Source organism: Pollachius pollachius (assembly GCF_949987615.1).
Source record: "Pollachius pollachius genome assembly, chromosome: 5".
NCBI lineage: Eukaryota > Metazoa > Chordata > Actinopteri > Gadiformes > Gadidae > Pollachius > Pollachius pollachius.
In genome coordinates, this window is record NC_136938.1 from 26,209,529 (window position 1) to 26,229,540 (window position 20,012).

The window sequence follows — 20,012 nt, forward strand, 5'->3', positions numbered from 1 at the left end:
CGTATTTTAAATTGTTACCTTATTATTTATTAGGGCTGGGCAACGATTAAAAGTTTTAATGGCGGTTAATCGCATAGTATGGTGAGTTAACCCGCGATTAATCGCACTTTTAAAATTCTATTTTAAATCCACTCCAATCGAAGTAAAATGAGATTATCAAATGGAATGACACATTATCATTCACACACAAGCCAAGAGATCTCGAGGGAGTTTTTATTTGCTCACTCATTGTGGGTTGAATATGAAACTTACGGAACACCACAGTTTTGGGAATTGTAAACAGGCAGTTAGCTAGTACGATTGTAAACCAACAGTTACTACAAGTATAGTTAAATTCAAATAAGTAGCACCACAGATTTGGGAATTGTATAAAGCTGTCACTTGCTGCAATTGTAATCAGGCAGTCACCTACTGCAAGTGTAATTGTATGTAAAGTAAGTGGAACTAAAAAAAAAAAAAGATTTCTGATATGAATGTTGACGTTCTGTGGGCAAAACCTTTCAAAATCAAAGTGAAAAACAAACAAACGTGCGTTGATGTGCAATTTGTATCAATCGCGTTAAAACAAGGTTGCGTTAACGCCGAATGATCGCGTTGACTTGCCCAGCCCTTTTATTTCTGTATGTTTCATTGAGCGTTGGTTCTGCCTCGTGTGTCCCTGACCCTCCCTCACCCGTGGTCCCCAGGTGGGTGCTGTGTGCCAACCACCTGGAGCCGGTGAAGGGCTTCCTGGGGCGCTTCCTGCGCAGGAAGCTGATCGAGACGGAGATCGGCAGCCGCACACGCAACCTGGAGCTGGTGAAGGTCATCGACTGGATGCCACGCGTGTGGCACCACCTTAACCGCTTCCTGGAGGCGCACAGCTCCTCCGACGTCACCATCGGTGAGCAGGACGGACGCACGCATATATACACACAGACGCACAAACACACACACATGCAGAGACGCACGCACCCACACACACTCACACACGTTTATATAAACACACGCAGGCAAATGCACGCATATAACTGCACGCACACACATACGCACATGCACACACACAAACGCAAGCACGCACACATGCACACTCACTCATTCACTCATTCACTCACTCACTCACTTACTCACTCGCACACTCAGATGATTCACAACTGGATAATACCCAGATTGATATGGATCAACACCATGAGCATGTTTAGGAAGGGTTATTACAATAACGACCAGGAATAGGATTAGAATAGGAATTTGGTTCTGGTTTGTCACCTTATAGTGCCAGTGAACCCAAGGTCTCTAACAGGTGGTTCACCTGCACTCCAGGGAAGAGATTCAGTAAACACGGTTTTGGATGATGCTGTCACATGTTACTGAATCTCTTTTTGTAAATGGTGCAAGGCAAAAGTGAAATCTATGCTCTCTGAACATGCGTTCCCAGCTAAGCCCATCAGACCCAACAATGGGCCCCTTGGCTTCACGTTTGTGTGGGCGTTGAATAGAGTATCACGCCTGTGCGTATCAGCGGTGCCTGCGACCCCGCTGTGAGTCTCACCCCCCCCCCCCCCCCGTCCCCTCTCTTCCCCCAGGCCCTCGTCTGTTCCTCTCCTGCCCCATGGACGTGGAGGGCTCCCGGGTCTGGTTCACCGACCTGTGGAACTACTCCATCATCCCCTACATGCTGGAGGCCATCAGGGAGGGTCTGCAGGTAAACCAGCTTGGACAACACACTGCCTTCCTTCAAACAGGCCCTCAAAACCGACCTCTTTAAGATTGCTTTCACCACTTAACCTCCTTCCCTTCTCTCCCCTTCTCCCTTTTATTTTTATCTTTGTACTAATATATACATTCTAATTAAATGATTTTATTTTGTGTTCACTCTATAAAGCGTCTTTGAGTACTTAGGAAAGCGCTGTATAAATACAATGTATTATTATTAGATATAAAGACATTTCGACATTCGTATGTTTCTCTTTCTCCAGCTGTACGGTCGCCGGGCAGCCTGGGAAGACCCCGCCCACTGGGTGATTGACACCTACCCCTGGTCGGCCACGCCCACCCCGGCCGATTGGCCGCCGCTGCTGCAGCTCCGCCCAGAGGACGTGGGGTTTGACGGTTACTCCGCCCCCAGAGAGGGTGCCCGCAAAGAGCCCCCCCAGAGTGACAGTGATGCAGACCCGCTGGTGAGCAGAGACACACACACACACACACACACACACACACACACACACAGACACACAGAGAGACACACAGACACACACACAGACACAGAGACACACACAGACACACACAGAGACACACACACACACACAGACACAGAGACACACACGGACACACACACACACAGAGACGCACACACACACACAGAGACACACACAGAGACGCACACACACAGAGACTCACACAGAGACACACACACACAGACACACACAGAGACACACAGAGACACACAGAGAGACACACACACACACAGAGACTCACACAGAGACACACACACACAGACACACACAGAGACACACAGAGAGACACACAGACACACAGAGACACACACAGACACAGAGACACACACACACACACACGCACAGACACACACAGACACACACACACACACAGACACAGAGACACACACAGAGACACACACACACTCACACACACACACACAGACACACACACACACACACACAGACACAGAGACACACACAGACACACACAGAGACACACAGAGAGACACACAGACACACACAGACACACACAGAGACACACACACACAGACACACACAGACACACACACAGACACACAGAGGGACACAGATACACACACAGAGATACACAGAGACTCACACAGAGACACACACACACAGACACAGAGACACACAGACACACACAGAGACACACAGACACACACAGACACACACAGAGACACACACACAGACAAACAGAGGGACACAGATACACACACAGAGACACACAGAGACAGGCACACACAGAGAGACACACACACACACAGAGACACACAGAGACACACACAGTCACACAAATCATACCTTCATGTTTACTTCTGTTGTCGTTGTCGATGTAGCAGGCTGATTTATTATCCCGCCTGTCAGGACTTAAGAGAAGAAAACTCTACAATTGTTTTCTTTATTAAACAGCAAATTATTAATATTCTAAGCTTAGGTGTGAATATCCACAATTGTGTCTTTCACATCTTTTACGTTTAGGGCGCTTAGCAGGCGCTTTTATCCAACGCGACTTACAATAAGTGCTTTTGTCAGAAGAAGGAGAAACAACACTATATCGCTGTCGGTACAGTAAGGCTGTTCATAGAACCAAGTGCCAAGCACACAATCTTTCAATCTTAATATTCCTAGATGAAGTGTGGATATCAACAAATGTGTCATCAAACCCATTTTGTCACAGCATCTGAAGAACCCCAGCGTTTCTTCCTTCCCTTCCCATTAAAGACCTTCCTAACCCCTGTTTACCCCCGCCCTGACCCTGTGCCTCCCTCCACCCCCCCCCCAGATGAATATGCTGATGAGGCTGAAGGAGGCGGCCACATCCTCCAGCCCCCACAGCTACGACAGCGACTCCAACAGCAACAGCCACCAGGACGACCTGCTGGACTCCTCCCTGGAGTCCACCTTGTGACAGAAGTAACCCTCACGCTTTGGGTTCGCTCTCCTGACACGCGGTGTTTTTTCTTAACCCTTTTTTTTTTTCTCGCGTTGAGAATGTGAATGATTGATTTCCTCCCGAAAAAAAATGAAACACGCCACCTTGGTTTGGATGCGGGTCATCCAAACGGGACACTGATGAATGGACGAGTGCACCGAGAGAGAGAGAGAGAGAGAGAGAGAGAGAGAGAGAGAGAGAGAGAGAGAGAGAGAGAGACACAGTCACAGAGGAGTTGTGTTTCACTGTTTGTGTGTCCTAACCGCAGTGCCCCAGTGGCATCTTTCCGAGACACCTGTGCCCCGATTGTTTTCTTCAGAGTTAATGTTCCCGAGCTCATCGTCGTCGTGGATACCTCCTCACTGGAGCAGCCGTGCGTCGCGTTTAATGAGGGAACGCTGCCGTAATAATCAATGGTTCCACTGGCCACGTTGCGTCGCGTCCAACGGCTCCGTCAAAGCCAAACACGTCGGCGGGCTTCGGTTGTCATCGGCGAACACTATCATCCACTCACCACTGTCCCTCATGAAGGATGACACCACGGCGAAGTAACTTGTTTGTGAACGCGCCCAGTGGAGAACGACCTGAGATTCGGCCACCAACTGCAGTACGCCAGTACTCCCTGTAGATGGCGCCACAGGTTCACCTCTACTGGAGCACCGCACGTTTCACGGCTGGGTTTGGAGCTACCAGCGTTCAACAGCACAAAGGAGTGGGTCAGTGGATTGATTTGGAAACAGACGTTTTTTTATTTTTAATTGTTTGGAATGGAAGGGTGTTCAAGGGGTGTGTTTCCTCTGCACGTGGGAAGTCACAACACTTTCCTTATAGTTTAACTAGGCACTCTCTGTGTCTTTGCATTGCATTTCATGGACTCACCCCTCATCAAACCTTGATGTCCTTGGGCCCTCAGGGGCCACCGTAGCACAAGTGTATTTTGGTGCTGGACTGAACTGAAAACCAATGCCTTACTCTTTTGCTCTTTTGTAACAGACGATGTGCATTAGCTACTTGGTTACCTGTCTAAATGGCTGTAAGAGAATTACAATACACGAAACCTATAGGGCTCGGTGCGCACTCTCCAGAGACCTGTGCTCTCACAGGTCCTCAGAGATGCAACCTTTTTTTGTTCACGTCAGAAAGCAGTACCACAGAGTGGGAGAGGAGCAGGTGGAAAAGCAGGACTTTTAAAAGATGTGTAATCAATGTGTATGCATGTTGAGACCCAGATGTAAATATTTGGACAACCAGCAGAGAAAATACTAAAGTAAAAGAGTTTAAAGTCAACTCCCCCAATGTTGTGTATCGGTGCGGTCGGGGGAAGATAAGGAAAATTCCTATTTTCTGTCCATACCTCATCGTCCTTATCTATGGAATCTGTGTGTGCTTTGTGTCCATGCTGGACTTCTGTTCCAATCGGTGGTTTGTGATGAACGCACTATTGCCACGCTTTACATGTCGGATCAGTTATGTGAAAAATATTGTACGTTTGCTGCTTTGTTAATAAATAATAGTGATATAATTTACTGGATGTTGATGATATAAAAGTAACAGAGGCTGATTAACAAATTGCCCAGTGGTCGTTTCCAGAAGAGCAACATAGAATATAACAGATCATATATGGCTCATCTGGAGATTAACCTGGCTCTTTTTTCTTTTTGTACATTAACGTCATGAAGTCGCTTTAAGTCGCGTTTCGCTGTGCAGTCTCAGTGTTTATCGGTCACCAATCCTATGCAAGATTCATTCCGCTGTCGAGATGGAAGCCAAACCTCCACGGTGCTCCACTGCATTCAAACAAGAGTTGTGAATACTTTGTTCTTGTAGTTCTTTAACCACCACGATAATGTCTGTGCTTTTTTTTTCTTTATTTTCATTTTTTTTTGTTTAAAGATGCTCTCTGGCAATGTTAACCGAAAGCACAACGGAAACAGAGCCTGTACTTCTGTTCAGTTTTGTATTAAGCCTGTCCGGAGAAGGGTGGGACGAGGCATTGAATTGAGGTCCTTAACAAACCCTAATGAATGTTTAGCATTTTCTGCTTTGTACATTTTTATATGTAACATAACTTTGTAAATGACTGATGACCTTGCGACCTTTGATTACTTTTTCTAGATGATTTGTAACAGTACTTGAAAAAGGTGTATTTTGTGTACAGTCTCTATACATGGGGGCTGGTGCGGTGGAGTTTGCCATCGCTGGCCTGTGCAGGGCTTGGAGAATGAACTCTGATTTCACTGTACTAGTCTTAAGTTATTGTGATTCAATAAAATTAATGATTATTTATGGTTGAAGAGGCACTCATTTCTTTCTGTTTTTTCGCGACGCACTTCTTTAATATTCATAGGAAAATAACATATGCTCATACATTACTGTTTAATAATGGACCAAGCGGAAGACCACAAGATATTAATTATTAAGCATTTTATTTTGGTATTGTTTTTTTACAAAAATGTGTGAACATATATACAACAAATAATACAACATATTTATTAAACAAATTCATAAATTATCGGTGAAACAGGTCAAAAAGCAATTAAAGATCACAATGAAAGTAAACGTCATATTCTTGGCATAAAAATGTCCATACAACAATTGTACATAGATCTGTACAGTTTTTAAAAAAGAGCTGTGCAAAAACAGCAAACAAATATCTCAATAGAAGCAACACCTGGAGTGGACGGTGCTATTGTTAAGTTTGAGGGGAAGTGGAGTATTTAAGGGAAACATTATTTAAGGGGAACATCGTTAAAATAGCATGCTCTTAGTTGGGTGGCTCCAGGGATTACTGCACATACCGATTATGTTTTGCGTTTCAGGAAAAATCTGGTATACACACGGGTTTTTATATACACATATATTTATATAGATATATTGTATTTCATAATAAATTAAGATACAGTTATTTCCTCCTCGTCGGAGTCTGAGAAGTCTGAGTGCTTGCTGGAAAGGCTGGGGGAGGAAATGTTGGAGCCCACACTGTTCACCGGTTCTCCTGCGGCCGGGGACCGACATGCGCTCCCCCTGCCGAAGCCTTCCTCCTCTTCCTCCTCCTCCTCCTCCGCGGAGGACTTCTTGCCCACGTCGCTAAGGTCCGGGTGCGGGTTGGTCTTGGTGGGAAGCGTCTGTTCTCGACAACCTCCCGAGGAGAGCAGCTCCCGCTCTTTGGAGTTCCTCCACTTCATACGTCGGTTCTGGAACCAGATCTTCACCTGGAGATGGGAACAGAAACGTTGAGTTTTGGGCCAAACAAAAACTTTCCAAACTTTTCTCCGCCATAAAATGTTCCACAGGCTTCACAGCGCATGTGCGCCGTTGTGCCTTTTAAGTCTTGATTTCATATTCACCTGGGAATCCTTCAGTCCGAGCTTGGAGGCCAGCTTCTTCCTGTCAGGTTTGCTGATGTACTTCTGCTTCTGGAACATTTTCTCCAGAGCCTTGCGCTGGATGTCTGAGAACACGGCCCTCCTCAGCATCCCCCTCCTGGGCTTGCCTCTGGCGGCCAGCGGCCAGGAGAAGGTCCCGGGCATGGGTACCACGGAGGCAGAGGCTGCAGAGAAGAAGAACCACCAGAACGTTACGCTTTAACCTCAAATTCTCTTGCGTTGTGAAACATCAACGCACCCTCCACCCTTGCAGACGCACCATCTCCAGTCCACCCTGCAGGGGCCTCTTCCTATAGGTCTGTACACTTTGCTTCTAAACTTTTAAGCTGTTTATTATGGAGTTTTTTTCCCTCCTCCACGCTTGGGCTGTGCGTCAATGCGTCTCTGGTGTGTGGTGAAATGGCACGAGGTGACTAATTAGCACATTGGCCGGTCCCCCGGCTCATTGGTATGGTAAAGAGGGAGCATATCCTTTAAGGAACCCCGCGGGGGCGGATAGAGGAGTTAATAAACCGTGAACGGTAATTGTGTAGTAATGAACTAACGCAGAAAGGACTCGGGACAGGCGGCGAAGGCCATATATTACCGCCACAAAGGGAGATTTACACTTTCAAACTAAACACCACCGCATACCAGAATACTGATGCTGCCGGAGAGGGGGGGGGGGGGGGGTGGATGGGGACTCTGGCGCATTTTTTTTTGCCTGCCCTTAAATCATTTTCATTAAATGAACACGGAGGGCCTGTGAGGCCCCTCGGGTTGTGGTGTGAAGGCGTTGAGCTGAGCGCATGAAAAGGGCGCGTCTCCATTATGACGGCTCTGAATGCAGCGACCAGCGACTTTATAGACTTTTCTAAGAGATGATTCTTTATTTTATACCACCTCGATTGGCCCTGTTCTGAGACTAGAGGAACGTTTAGAGCCCAGAGTGAGTGTTTGAGGTCATCTATCCTATCCTTGAAGGACAAGGCGCTGTTCAGTTGGAAAGATGTGCATTTATATTTATTTAAAGCGACTCCAAACTGCGTTCTCTTTCCACCTTTGCGTTTTAAATCTAGTGTTTTGGGGGACATTCCCCTGCCCTGTATCCCCCGCACCCCTGAATCACGAACAGCGGCGCACTATGTGGTCTTGTGAGAATATTGAAAAGTCTCAATGGCGCCTAATAGGGAAATTAGTGCATGACTGGTTCACGCCTTTCGCCCGCCTGGTAAAAGTCACTCCCGGGGTCTGTGGGTGGTTTGCCCGGTGGGTATTGACCGAATTGGTCATGGTGCTGAAAGCTCAGCACTGTGGGAAAACGCGGAGCCGTGGAAATACCCCAACGCCCCCAATGGGAAGAAGGGGAGACTCGCTCACAGCCCGCCTCGAATTTAGAGCGTGACGATTTGGGATAATTGGTTAATTAGGGGGTGGGCTCGGATTGGCCAAGGGCCACAGACAACGGGGACCCCATTAATAAGACATTGATTTGTCTTCGCTTTAACCCCCGCGCTGAATTGCCTATTTTATGAACAAATTTTAGGGGAAATTTATTCAAATAGTAAAAAAAAATTAAAAAAAAGTCATCATGGGTATATTTAGCGTTGAGTTTTGTGAGACGAAGTAAAATCAGCTCCAAGTGACATTAGGCTTCCTTACCTGGGAGGTAGGGGGGCCGGAACATGTGGTGGAAGGAGCCGTCAAAGTAAGGGATGGCGAAGGCCTTGGAGTGCATGTGCATGGCAGGAGGAGACGATGCTGTGGACGAAACACACAACGCCGGTTAGCAACACAACAGAACGGCCACAGGTTATCAACAACACCCCGTAAGCAGAAGCACAGATCTTCCAAGAACGCGTAACTCACCGGTCTTTGGTGATGGAGCCAGAATGGCGCTTACTCCAAACTTCAGAAAAGTGGGGTCTTTACTGGTGGGTAGAGAGGAGCATTTCGGGGAGTGCGTATCGCGCGTCATGGCGTGAGGCGACATGATACCGCGCTCCGCTGCGCCCGGGACGGACCCCGTGAGCCGGGACGCGCTCACCGAGGGCGCGCTTGGCCGGCTCATGTAGGGCGCTGGTCTGCTCATCCGCAGCAGGTCCTCCACCAGGAAGCTGGAGTGTGTGTGGTGGTAGGGGGACGGCAGGGAGTGGTGGTGGTGGAGCGGCAGGGCGGCCGCCGGGTGGTAAAGACCCGGGTACATCATGCCGGGAGGCGCGAGCACGCTGGGGATCATCATAGTCCAGTCAACGCAAAAAAAAAAATGGCTGTAAGGAATACTCCGTCTCTGCAGAAGTGGAGGAGATCTGTTGAGGTCTGAACTGCGCTAGTAACTCTTCTGGTCTCTTCGGTGTCGGGACAGGCGCTTTATAGCCGCCTGCCCCCCCCGCCCCCCCCCACACACACACCCCCACCAACGCTTCTTTCAGGGTTGACAGCCCCAACAATGGGGTTCAACAAAGTTCTCCACATGGGTCGCTTTGAAACGACATGCCCGGCGCGCTGATTGGCTGAGGAGCACAATTTATGATTGCATTAGACTTCATAAGCAAGCGACACACAATATCCCCTCCACAAAAGAGGCACAGTCATCAGTTTTGCATATTGACCAGGTTCCCTTGAAGAGGCGGAATTAGTTGTGTTGGGCCGCAGCCCGAGTGGGCTAATTAAAAAGCAATCTGACATTGTTTGGGACTTGTATAGAAAAAAAGTGAACTGTGTTCTATTCAGGTATTACATCAAAACTAACATTATAAGCATGAGCTTTTACGTTTGTTTTTTTATGTAACGGTTTCTTATAGTTGCAGAATTAATCACATTATAATAATAACAATAATAATCACAATCAATTAGATTAACATTAAATTAATAATGTCAATCTCGGCCCACATCTTTAAACAAACTATATTGGTTCTTTGTTTCTTTGTTTGTTTTTGTGCACTATATGGGCCTGCATGAGGGTGATAGTATGGGCCTGTATGAAAGGGATACATACAGCTTCTAATATGTGAGAGTGATATTGCTCAGTATATAAGAGTGATACTACTCATATGAGAGTGATACTGCTCACTATATGAGAGTGATACTGCTCACTATATGAGAGTGATACTGCTCACTATATGAGAGTGATACTGCTCACTATATGAGAGTGATACTGCTCACTATATGAGGGTGATACCACTCACTATATGAGAGTGATACCACTCACTATATGAGAGTGATACTGCTCACTGTATGAGAGTGATACTGCTCACTATATGACGGTGATACTGCTCACTATATGAGAGTGATACTGCTCACTATATGAGAGTGATAATGCTCACTATATGAGAGTGATACCGCTCACTATATGAGAGTGATACTGCTCACTGTATGAGAGTGATACTGCTCACTATATGACGGTGATACTGCTCACTATATGAGAGTGATACTGCTCACTATATGAGAGTGATAATGCTCACTATATGAGAGTGATACCGCTCACTATATGAGAGTGATACCGCTCACTATATGAGGGTGATACCGCTCACTATATGAGAGTGATACCGCTCACTATATGAGAGTGATACTGCTCACTGTATGAGAGTGATACTGCTCACTGTATGAGGGTGATACTGCTCACTATATGAGGGTGACACTGATCACTATATGAGGGTGATACCGCTCACTATATGAGAGTGATACCGCTCACTATATGAGAGTGATACTGCTTCAATATGTATGTCCTTCATGCAAATGAGCCCCAATGCAACACAGGCTTCTCAGCACTCAATCCGGGGCCCGTCATGGAATAATGTCTTAAGGGGATTGCTGCTATCAGAACGCTTTAACAGATGTGTTAAATATCACAGGCCTGTGAAAGTCTTCATTCAGGGCAGAGCCAGGGCCGCTGCACATAGCGGTCGGTGTAGGAGAAGTGTGTGCACCCCTCTACCATGCGCCCTGATCCTGTTAACCATGAACTAACTGTCACCCTCAGCTGCGAGGACCCCCTTCCTCCCCCTTTCTCCCCCCTTCCTCCTCCTCTTCCTCCCCCATTCCTCCCTGCACCCCTCTCCTTCGTATTCAAAAAAAAAAAAAACGAGTGGAATAAAAGGTTTATTTCTAAAGACGGTTTTGTTCTGCTATTTTAACCAGCTGAATAAAAGTGCATCTGTGATTTGATTTAGAGCGCATTCATATGAGAGCCCGGATAATAAAACTCGTATTAAAGCCACTTGGGGCCTGATAGCCGTGTTCTGTCAGCCTCGCCCTCAGACCATGAAACCCGCCGGAGGAGGGAGAGGCAGACACCCAACTTCTGTTCGTTTCGATCCAGTTTCCCTCATACCGAAAAGGACATTGAATTAACCGGTATTTTTCGTTCAATAGGCCTTTAAATACATTTATTTTTAAACGAATTTTATGAATAAAATAGAACATTTTAATGACAGCTTATTTTGAATAATAGTAAAAAAATAAACCTATTTTTTCATTAATAGGATGATGGTTTAGACTTCAGTTCCAAAATGGTACCTAAAAACCAACCAAAATCAATTAATTAGTTAATCTATAGCATGCATTGAATTAAACGAAAAAGTGCCATAAAATAATCAATCCGTAACCATGAAAAACATTTGTTGCTGTTGTTATTCTGATATAATAATAATAATGATAACAATAATAATGATAACAATAATAATAATAATAATAATAATAATAATAATAATAATAATAATAATAATAATAATAATAATCACAATACTACTACTACTAATAATAATAGCAATGATAATTATTATAATAGTTATAATAATTGTTGTTATTGTTATCATTTTGTAATTAAATTTATTATTTCGATTATGTTATGACGCTATTATTGATGGTAATTTTGTGACCGGGCAATAAACCATCTGCAAAGCAGTGCCTTCTTCCACTCGAACCGTATTTATTCTAATTCATAATAAATTAATAATATCGCCTAAATTGTTTTCAATCCTCTAATTAAAAGGGAACGCCTCCGTGAAACGATTCCTTTACAGCCCGGAGCCTCTATAATAGGTAGAGACCCCAAGAGAGACCCCCGAAAATAAAAAACGCATTAAGACAGTCGATCCCAAATACACAACGAGGCTTTCAAAGCTTTTTATGAGCCCATATTCCTTTGCGTTTACCCCAAATCCTCCCTTTGTGGCGGCCAGGCAGATGGTTTGCAGGAAGCAGGCCTCAGCCCGGGTGACCGAGACCAATCTCTACTCGCTTTGCAAGCCTGCCAGGTCTGAGGTCCCCCCCCCTGTTTTTACCAACCCGGGTAAAACAGCTGGCCCGGCCCTGAATTAAGGCTATTAAACACACATCTCCGAGATATTAGGCCTCCCCAGCACCTCCCTTTCTCCCGCCGTGTCCCACCCGGACCATATATGACTTTCCGGGCCTTAAGGGCCCCTCCAGCCAGGGCCCCCCGCCCCTGCACCACCAGAGCCAGGACATATCAAAACAATCGACTAAATAGATTAACTTAACTATTGTCTTGCGTCACTTTCCCCCTCTCCCGGTGAAAGGGTTGAGTAAATATGTTCCCCATGCATGAAGGGGTTTGTATGGCGCGTGGTATTGTGCAGCGGGTCCGACAGGTGGTTAACTGTTTATTATTCTCCCGTTATTTATCGGTGACGTGCACGGTGCCGTGCACGGCGGCGCATCACGCAGGGAACTCCCCGTCTTTTCAGCCGAGGCGCAGGACGAACAGATTGCTGAGGACTGTTTTTAAACTCGTATAGGGCGCACCAACAGCAGAACCACTTATCCACCCCGCACGCACACACACACAAACACACACGCGCACGCACGCACGCACGCACACGAAAGCAAACGCAAGCATCCCCCCCACCCACACACACACACACACACACACACACACACACACACGCACACACACACACACACACACACACACACACACACACACATTGTTTTACTCTCTTATAAACTCGAGAATGGGAGTGAATCCCCCTCCGTTTTCGTTCACATCGTATTAATACATTTGTGAACAATAATAAATACACCGACCTAAACGAACACAAAGTACGCGCATGAACGTGCGCGCGCCCGCAAAGACGGGTGGGTTAATGCGCTGGGGTCCCAGGGGCCACGCGAAGAATTAGGCAAATTAAAACGAGTAAATAAACATGTGTTATTATTATTTTAGTATTTTCCATTGAGGTATTATCCGCCTGTTAGCGGCCTGTCGTAGCGTCTCTGGACTGACTGGTAAAACCTCCAAACTGGAGACACCAGACTGGGCGGTACGCTCTCCATGTTGTTGTCCTCACTCAATGCTGTCGTGTTGTTTAAGGAAGGCTTATTTTCATAAGGCAGAGGTATCGATGCTTAGATGGCTATTTAGATGGCTACTCATCTGTAAAAGCAGATTAAACAACATTAATATATAAAGAAAGTACCAAAACCAAACCGACAGGTACGGTGCACAACATATGTGCGTCTAAAGTGATCAAGTTGATGTTTGGTGGGTCTTACAAACTCTCCCATCGGCCTCCATCTTTGATGATAAATGTAAACAAATTAAAAATAATAATAATCAATTAAACCTATCTACATCACAATTATATGGCAATGGCTGTGACCTGGCCTAGTACGATATGTCTTTATTATTTTACAGCATAAACATCCTTGAACAGATATTTTCATAGTTCCACTAAACCAGATTTCAGTTGGAAACCCTTCAACTCCGAAATGGAGGTGATCCGCGCGTCTTGGAGACTCCATTCATCTCCAGACGCGCGGTCCGACGGCCGGTCAACATCCCGGCAGCATCTGGCGCACAGCAGAACCCTGCTCCACATTCAACGAGTGATCGCAAAGCCGCGGGCTTCAGAAGGGTAGTGACAAGCATTAAATCGATATTAACTTTGTATTAAACATGGGCCCCTCCCCTTTCCCCGAGTGGAGCTGAGGTTTAGTCTGACAATAGTCTGCCCTCCCCGTGCACCTGCCTTTCACAAGTCCTCTCAGTAGGCGAGGGGGGAAAAACCTGTGTATTTATAAAAAAAATAAATATTTATTTACGTATGGTCTGTCTATAGAATGAACATGTCCATGGCTGTAATCTTCAGTGGAAGTTGGGCGATCGCGCAGTAGCCTAATAATCCATCGCCTTGGTTTTATTTATACAATTTACAACAAGTTTCAATTAACCACCAAATGAGACAATGTATTCAGTTGGGTTTAATGTGCGCCTCGCCATCGCTTCATTCTGGACACAGTCTGGGACGTTCGCCTCCCATTTGCTGCTCATTTATTAACAATTGTCCGCTTGGATGTCGAGTGGCGTCCTAATCCTCTTAACGCAGATGTTGGTACAGTTTGCATATCATTTTCTCAACTCGAGAGAAAGAACCCAGACCCGCACTATTCACACCGATTCCCCGTCCCTCTTTAAGCATACCCACGACCCAGGGCATTTGCATAATCTGACAACCAACCACTATTGTCCGTAACCTTGTATGCAAAGTTAATTGCTCATTAATACCAGCCAAAAACAGACGTGCAGAGGAAACCAGAGTCCTCTAAATCCTTTTTTCTTTAAACGCCGGCAGGTGGAACATCCTGAATCTTTTTCTTACCTGTGTTGATCACTATTAGCAACTAAAGAGACGCACGGATCAATACTATGTTCAATATTCTTAATGGAGCACAAAGTACTTTTGAAATGTGTTCAACGTCTTTACGATTATTAGAGTGTCTAGTTTTCTCCACTTATCTGTCACAGTCTTTGTATTAAAGTCTGCAGAGTTGCTTTTGGAGGTTTTTTATGTGTGTGTATATGTGTGTGTGTGTGTGTGTGTGTGTGTGTGTGTGTGTTTGTGTGTGTGTGCGCAAGCACACACACGCTCACACACGCTCACACAATTAGTCACACACACACACACAAACTGACACACACACACACTCGCTCACAAAAGACTCGCACACACTCCTTCGATTGGCCACGGTGGCCGCAGTGTTAATCAATTGCAAATGTATCTCTCTGTAAATTTAATCTCATCTCCACATTAGTTTCACGGATGAGGGTCGATTCGCAGCCCCCCACCCCAAACACCTGGCTTTTAGGGGGCTGGTGTCTTGTAAACAGACACTGTTTAAACGGGTGCCCCGTCTGCAGACCCAAGCGCATGAGAGAGAGGGTCTGTCTCTCTGGTTGTCAACACCGCTTAATTAGAGAAGAGCTCCTGTTGGGACGTCCTGGGGATGACTCGCCCCCCGTCCCACACTGGCCAACACTTGTTTGATATAGACGTGAACAGGAGATGGACATGTAGAGAGTTCATAGAGGAGAAGAGTTTAGGTTTGGATTTTATAATGCAGTCCAAGGGGTCTTCGCTGTCCTATGCTCTGTCTGTGAGTGTTGTTAGAGGGGGGATATTCCCCAATAGGTCTCGACTCGTGGAGGTGAACTCTCGTTCAACTCCTGTCAGGTGGAGTGTGGAGTGTTTGAACCGAGTTATAAGTTAGTGAAACACACTGCGCTGGTTTTGGAGTATAGGCAAGATTAAAAGTGATCTGATAACATCAATTGCCTTTGGATTTTAGTTTTTTTAACAGGAGGGCTTTAGCTATGGAAAAGTATATTTCCTTGACTCATTAAAAAATAACAATAACAAATAAAATCAAGCAACTGTTGAAAGTGTAAAAAGGGCTTTCAATGCTCTTTTTTTAATCCCTCAACACAACGATGTTCATTCAAAACATGGCTATCTAAAACCAAACGTAATGTCCCAAGTTAATTGCTGCATTAACTATTACATAACATCACATATTGAAGACAAGGGAGGTTTAGTTATTGCTTGTGTCTACTGAAAGAGGGGGGCTTCCAAAGACAAGTTCCCCAGAGTTGTTGTTCATTTGGGCTGCAGGGGGACCTTGAGGGAATGCGTGTGTGTGTATGTGCGTGCAAGCGTGCATGTGTGCACGTGTTTGTGCGTCCGTGTGTGTGTGTGTGCGGCAATTCAAGCATGTGTGCGTGCATCTGCGTCCATGTGTGTGTGAGTGTGTGCGTGCATGTGTGTCAGTGTGTGTCAGTGTGTGTGTGTGTGTGTGTGCGTGTGCGTGTGTGTGTGTGGCTGGGAGGTGGCGGCCGTGCTGGCCGGTTGTAGGGGGTATGAATGGGGAGAGCGTCAGGGCTTGGGGTGGAGGAGGGGGCTTTTGGCGGTCCGGGCTGCCTGTTGGCCCTGCAGCATTGAGCCTGGGTTGGCCATATAATCGGATTGCCCGTGGGTGAAAGTGAGCCCGGGTGCTTATGTCAGTTTGCGTCTCGTCAAGCTGAATAATACGCATGGCCGAGGAGCGAAGCGGACGCGGCCCATTGAGGGCTCTCCGTATTTGTGGCTAAGCGTTTCTAAAAGAGAGAAAAAGCCTCATTGGATTCATATATAATTCTCACTCAAGCGTTTTGACGCATTTGCATAACAGGGGGAAACCAATGATCTTTTCAGCGATTCTGCTGCGGCCGCCGCTGCTGCTGCCTCACCGTGTGTCTGCGTGTTAGGGTGTGTGTGTGTGCCTGTGTGTGTGTGTGCTTTGTGTTTATACGTTTACATGAGCTAGGAATTATGCTGTTGTTGCATGAATTTGTATAGTATGTGTGTGTGTGTGTGTGTTTGTGTGTGTAGGTGTGTTTGTGTGTGTGTGTGTGTGTTTGTGCGCGTGTGCGCGTGTGTGTGTGTGTGTGTGTGTGTGGGGGGGGGAGCTGAGCCATGTACATGCAAGTCTAGACACAGGATCTTGCACTCAACCTCCCATGATACACGGCAAGCTTTTGTTGTTCCACGTTTAGCTGATCGCTCCCCTCAGAAGGCAGGGATCCCGGGGCACATGTTGGACGCTCGCCGGCATCTCTCGAAGCACCCTCAGCTCTCTGTGAAACGTCGGCACACGAGGCCGAAAGACAGACCGTTACCTGTGTGTTGCATACAATTGGAAATACTTTGCACTTCAATAAAAATACGTATTTTCACTAGAATTTTGTATCATTAGTTTTGGATTCAAAAATATGACAAAAGGTCAAAAAGTTGATTGAATAGGTATCCGAGCCATGTCGTTTTCGGAGGTGTGCGCTTCTCAGTTTGAGGCAGACTCGTGTTTGTATCAGATTAAACAGAGCTCAAGAATTGTAGGGTTTTCCCTCGGGCAGCAATGACGGACGGCCTTTAAAGGAACGCCTGGCCAAATGTCAGGCGTAACGCTGTGACGCGTTAAACGGTAAAGTGGAGCGAGTCTCCGGTGAGTCGGGCGTGTTCCGCCCCCCCCCCCCTCCACCAGGATGTACCCCCTGAGCCGCTCTGTTCCCCCCCACCCCGTAGGAGCGCCGTGAGCCGCGCAGACCCCCCGCTCCTTCCGGTCAAACGGCCAGCGGTAATGTGCTCCGACTTGACTTTACACAAGAGGGCCGGGACCCCCCACCTGCTGGCCCCTGGAGCTCCCTGAGTCCCCCCCGTGTGTCTGTCAGGCCCATGCAGGCGGGCCCCCTTTTAAAGGCATTGGCCTGTGCTGCTCACTGGGGCCTGCAGGGCCCTGGAATCAATCCCATCATCGTCTTAATGGTGGGGGGGGGGGTGCTTCCATCAGGCTTAAGGTGAGGTGACCTCTGTACCCCCACCTCCGCCCCCACCCAAAGAGCTGCACCCACCCTGCCGCACCCAAGCGGCCCCTTGTCACTTCGCAAGATCGTCAGCCGTCCCTCCATCCCTCCCCCGCCCTCCCCCCCTCCCCCCCTCCCCTCTCCCGATGGCTTTGGCTTTAACACCCCATAGCGGAAAAACGACAAGGGGAGGGGTTTGCTCGTCGGAGGAGAAGTGATACAGTTTGAGCGGATCGGATCAGGGCGGTGTTTTCATGTCCTGTGCCCCTGGCCTTCGGGGGAGCAGACACCAGGATGTGGGGTTAAACCCCGAAACCTTAAACATCCTCACGGGCTGCGGAAGATGAGCGTGGATCAGGTCCCCAGGAGAAAGATGGCTGTTCAGACCCGTTGACTCGAGTTGTTCCGAGTTGTGGACGGACACCGCCTCACCGAAAGCTCTTCCTGCGGTCTCTTCCTATAGTCGTCCACTTTTTCTTTACCCTTTTCCACACTTTTCTTTGGGCTCCACTCTGTCCTAAATCCTCAGAAAAGCAGCATTCATCACCACCCAGTTCATCACAGAAGTACTTTGTATATTATCCTGAGCTTAGGAATCTTCCCGGAGACCTCTTGTAGATGCACAAAGGCCGGGCGAGGAGGAGGGGAAAGGGGGTCACCTATTGGTGTGTGACCTCTCCTCTCCGGTGCCAACGATAAGACACCAGGGGTCAAGGGGAGCACAAAGGCCCAGAGTGAAGGTCCACTCAAAAGCAAACGGCAAACTGAAAAGAGGGAAGAAGAAAAAAAAAATGGAGAATATCAACACTTTCACTTCAGGGCCGAGGGCCGAGCTCTGAGGGTGAGACAGCCAGTCTGGCCCGGTCTTGAGACAGGCAGTCTGGCCCGGTTGTGAGACAGGCAGTCTGGCCCGGTCGTGAGACAGGCAGTCTGGCCCGGTCGTATATATATATATGTATAAGAGCTGGTGAGCAAGCAGCCGCGCGACATGCCTTTCCACTGTGTCTTCCATTTGAAGGGCATCAGGGAAACTGAGACAGTTGGACGATGTCCTGTCGTTTGATTTGCCGACACAGAGTCCGCAACACCCGATGTTGTTGTAGCCAAACCCCATTGGTTTCACTGGGCTCAGTGCGAGATCCCAGCTATTATCCACGGCGATGAAGTTCCCTTTGAACAAATTCCCGACTCCACCAGTGTTTTGTCACGCACTTAGCGCTCTTGTCTTCTCAGATGGGCTACAGTGACGAGAGCGTGGACTAATTGATCAAGAGGAAGCCCAGATCCCAGTGTCACAGTCTGGGAGTCCCACCAACTCCGTTTTACGATCTGTGTCCAACGGCCGCATCTTCCACCACACGTCACCGTCTCACCATCTCCCGGAGCCCACCCAACGCATGAGAAATCACACGGGGGTTGGTTTATTTTCCCCTAGTCCTCTGCGGTAATACATACATGCCGCCTCGTGTGGTGGACGCCGCCGTCGGTGTGTGAATGTGTGCATGAACGGGTGAATGTTAGGCCGTATTGTTTAGCGCATTAAGTGGCCACTGGTTAGGAAACAGCTGTATAAATGCCGTCCATTTACCATTTACCCATGTGCCTCGTCTGAAGACTGCACCCAAGGGCATTTTTTGTGGCTGTTTTTTGGAAAACAAGTGATCAAGCTGTTTGCATGTAGGAGCGAGGCGGAGAGGGGCAGTATCTCTGCTAACGTGAGCTCTTTGTCAGAAGAGAATGTGGGGGACAAGGGGGGGGGGGGGTTAGAGGGCCCTGGCAAACAGGGCCCTCTAACCATAATGATGCATAATGAAATATTTACAGAATAATGACACATATGTTCCAATTGCAGGCCCATTCATCGGCCTGGGACAATATTTCAGGGATTAGAGATTACAGAGCAGATAGGTTTCCTTCTAAGTCGTGGGATCACGGACACATTCAAATGCAAAAAGGGCTTCAAACACACATACACACGCACACGCTCACACACACACACACACACACACACACACACACACGTATACACACGCATGCATGAAGGCAGGGAGGCAGGCACACACAAACACCCACCCCCACACACACACACACACATACACAGACAGACACACACACACACACACACACACACATGCACACAAACAGTTACAGTTCTTTAAATCAATTTCCACCTCCATATGAACATTATTTTCCTACACGTTGTCCTTCCAGTCATGAGCTCTGTGTGTCTCATCAAGCCTCTGCTATAGTGGGCCAATAATTGGGCACTTGTTGACAACAACAGCGCCCACTACAACCAAATTAATAAATGCCTTATCAATTCATGTCCTATTGCTCCACGCCACAAAGGGAAGAATGCC

The 20,012-nt window shown here is 47.2% G+C and overlaps 2 protein-coding genes across 2 annotated transcripts in view; one reads left to right on the plus strand and one right to left on the minus strand.

The window, feature by feature from the left end:
• nav2a (neuron navigator 2a) overlaps positions 1-5,926 on the plus strand; it is a gene marked incomplete at its 5' end in the record, with an annotated part of 83,275 nt that extends 77,349 nt beyond the window's left edge. Inside the window, 4 exons of the mRNA XM_079737028.1 lie at positions 687-883; positions 1,563-1,681; positions 1,956-2,156; positions 3,499-5,926. Of these exons, the coding sequence (XP_079593154.1) occupies positions 687-883; positions 1,563-1,681; positions 1,956-2,156; positions 3,499-3,624 (643 nt within the window). The 3' untranslated portion in view covers positions 3,625-5,926. The remainder of the gene's footprint in view (positions 1-686; positions 884-1,562; positions 1,682-1,955; positions 2,157-3,498) is intronic.
• Positions 5,927-6,539: 613 nt separating this feature from the next.
• dbx1a (developing brain homeobox 1a) lies at positions 6,540-9,255 on the minus strand (the record flags this gene model as incomplete). Its single annotated transcript, XM_079736687.1, has 4 exons — positions 6,540-6,860; positions 6,996-7,198; positions 8,676-8,774; positions 8,883-9,255. 4 exons carry the CDS (start codon positions 9,253-9,255, stop codon positions 6,540-6,542), a joined length of 996 nt encoding a protein of 331 aa, XP_079592813.1.
• Positions 9,256-20,012: the final 10,757 nt, after the last annotated feature.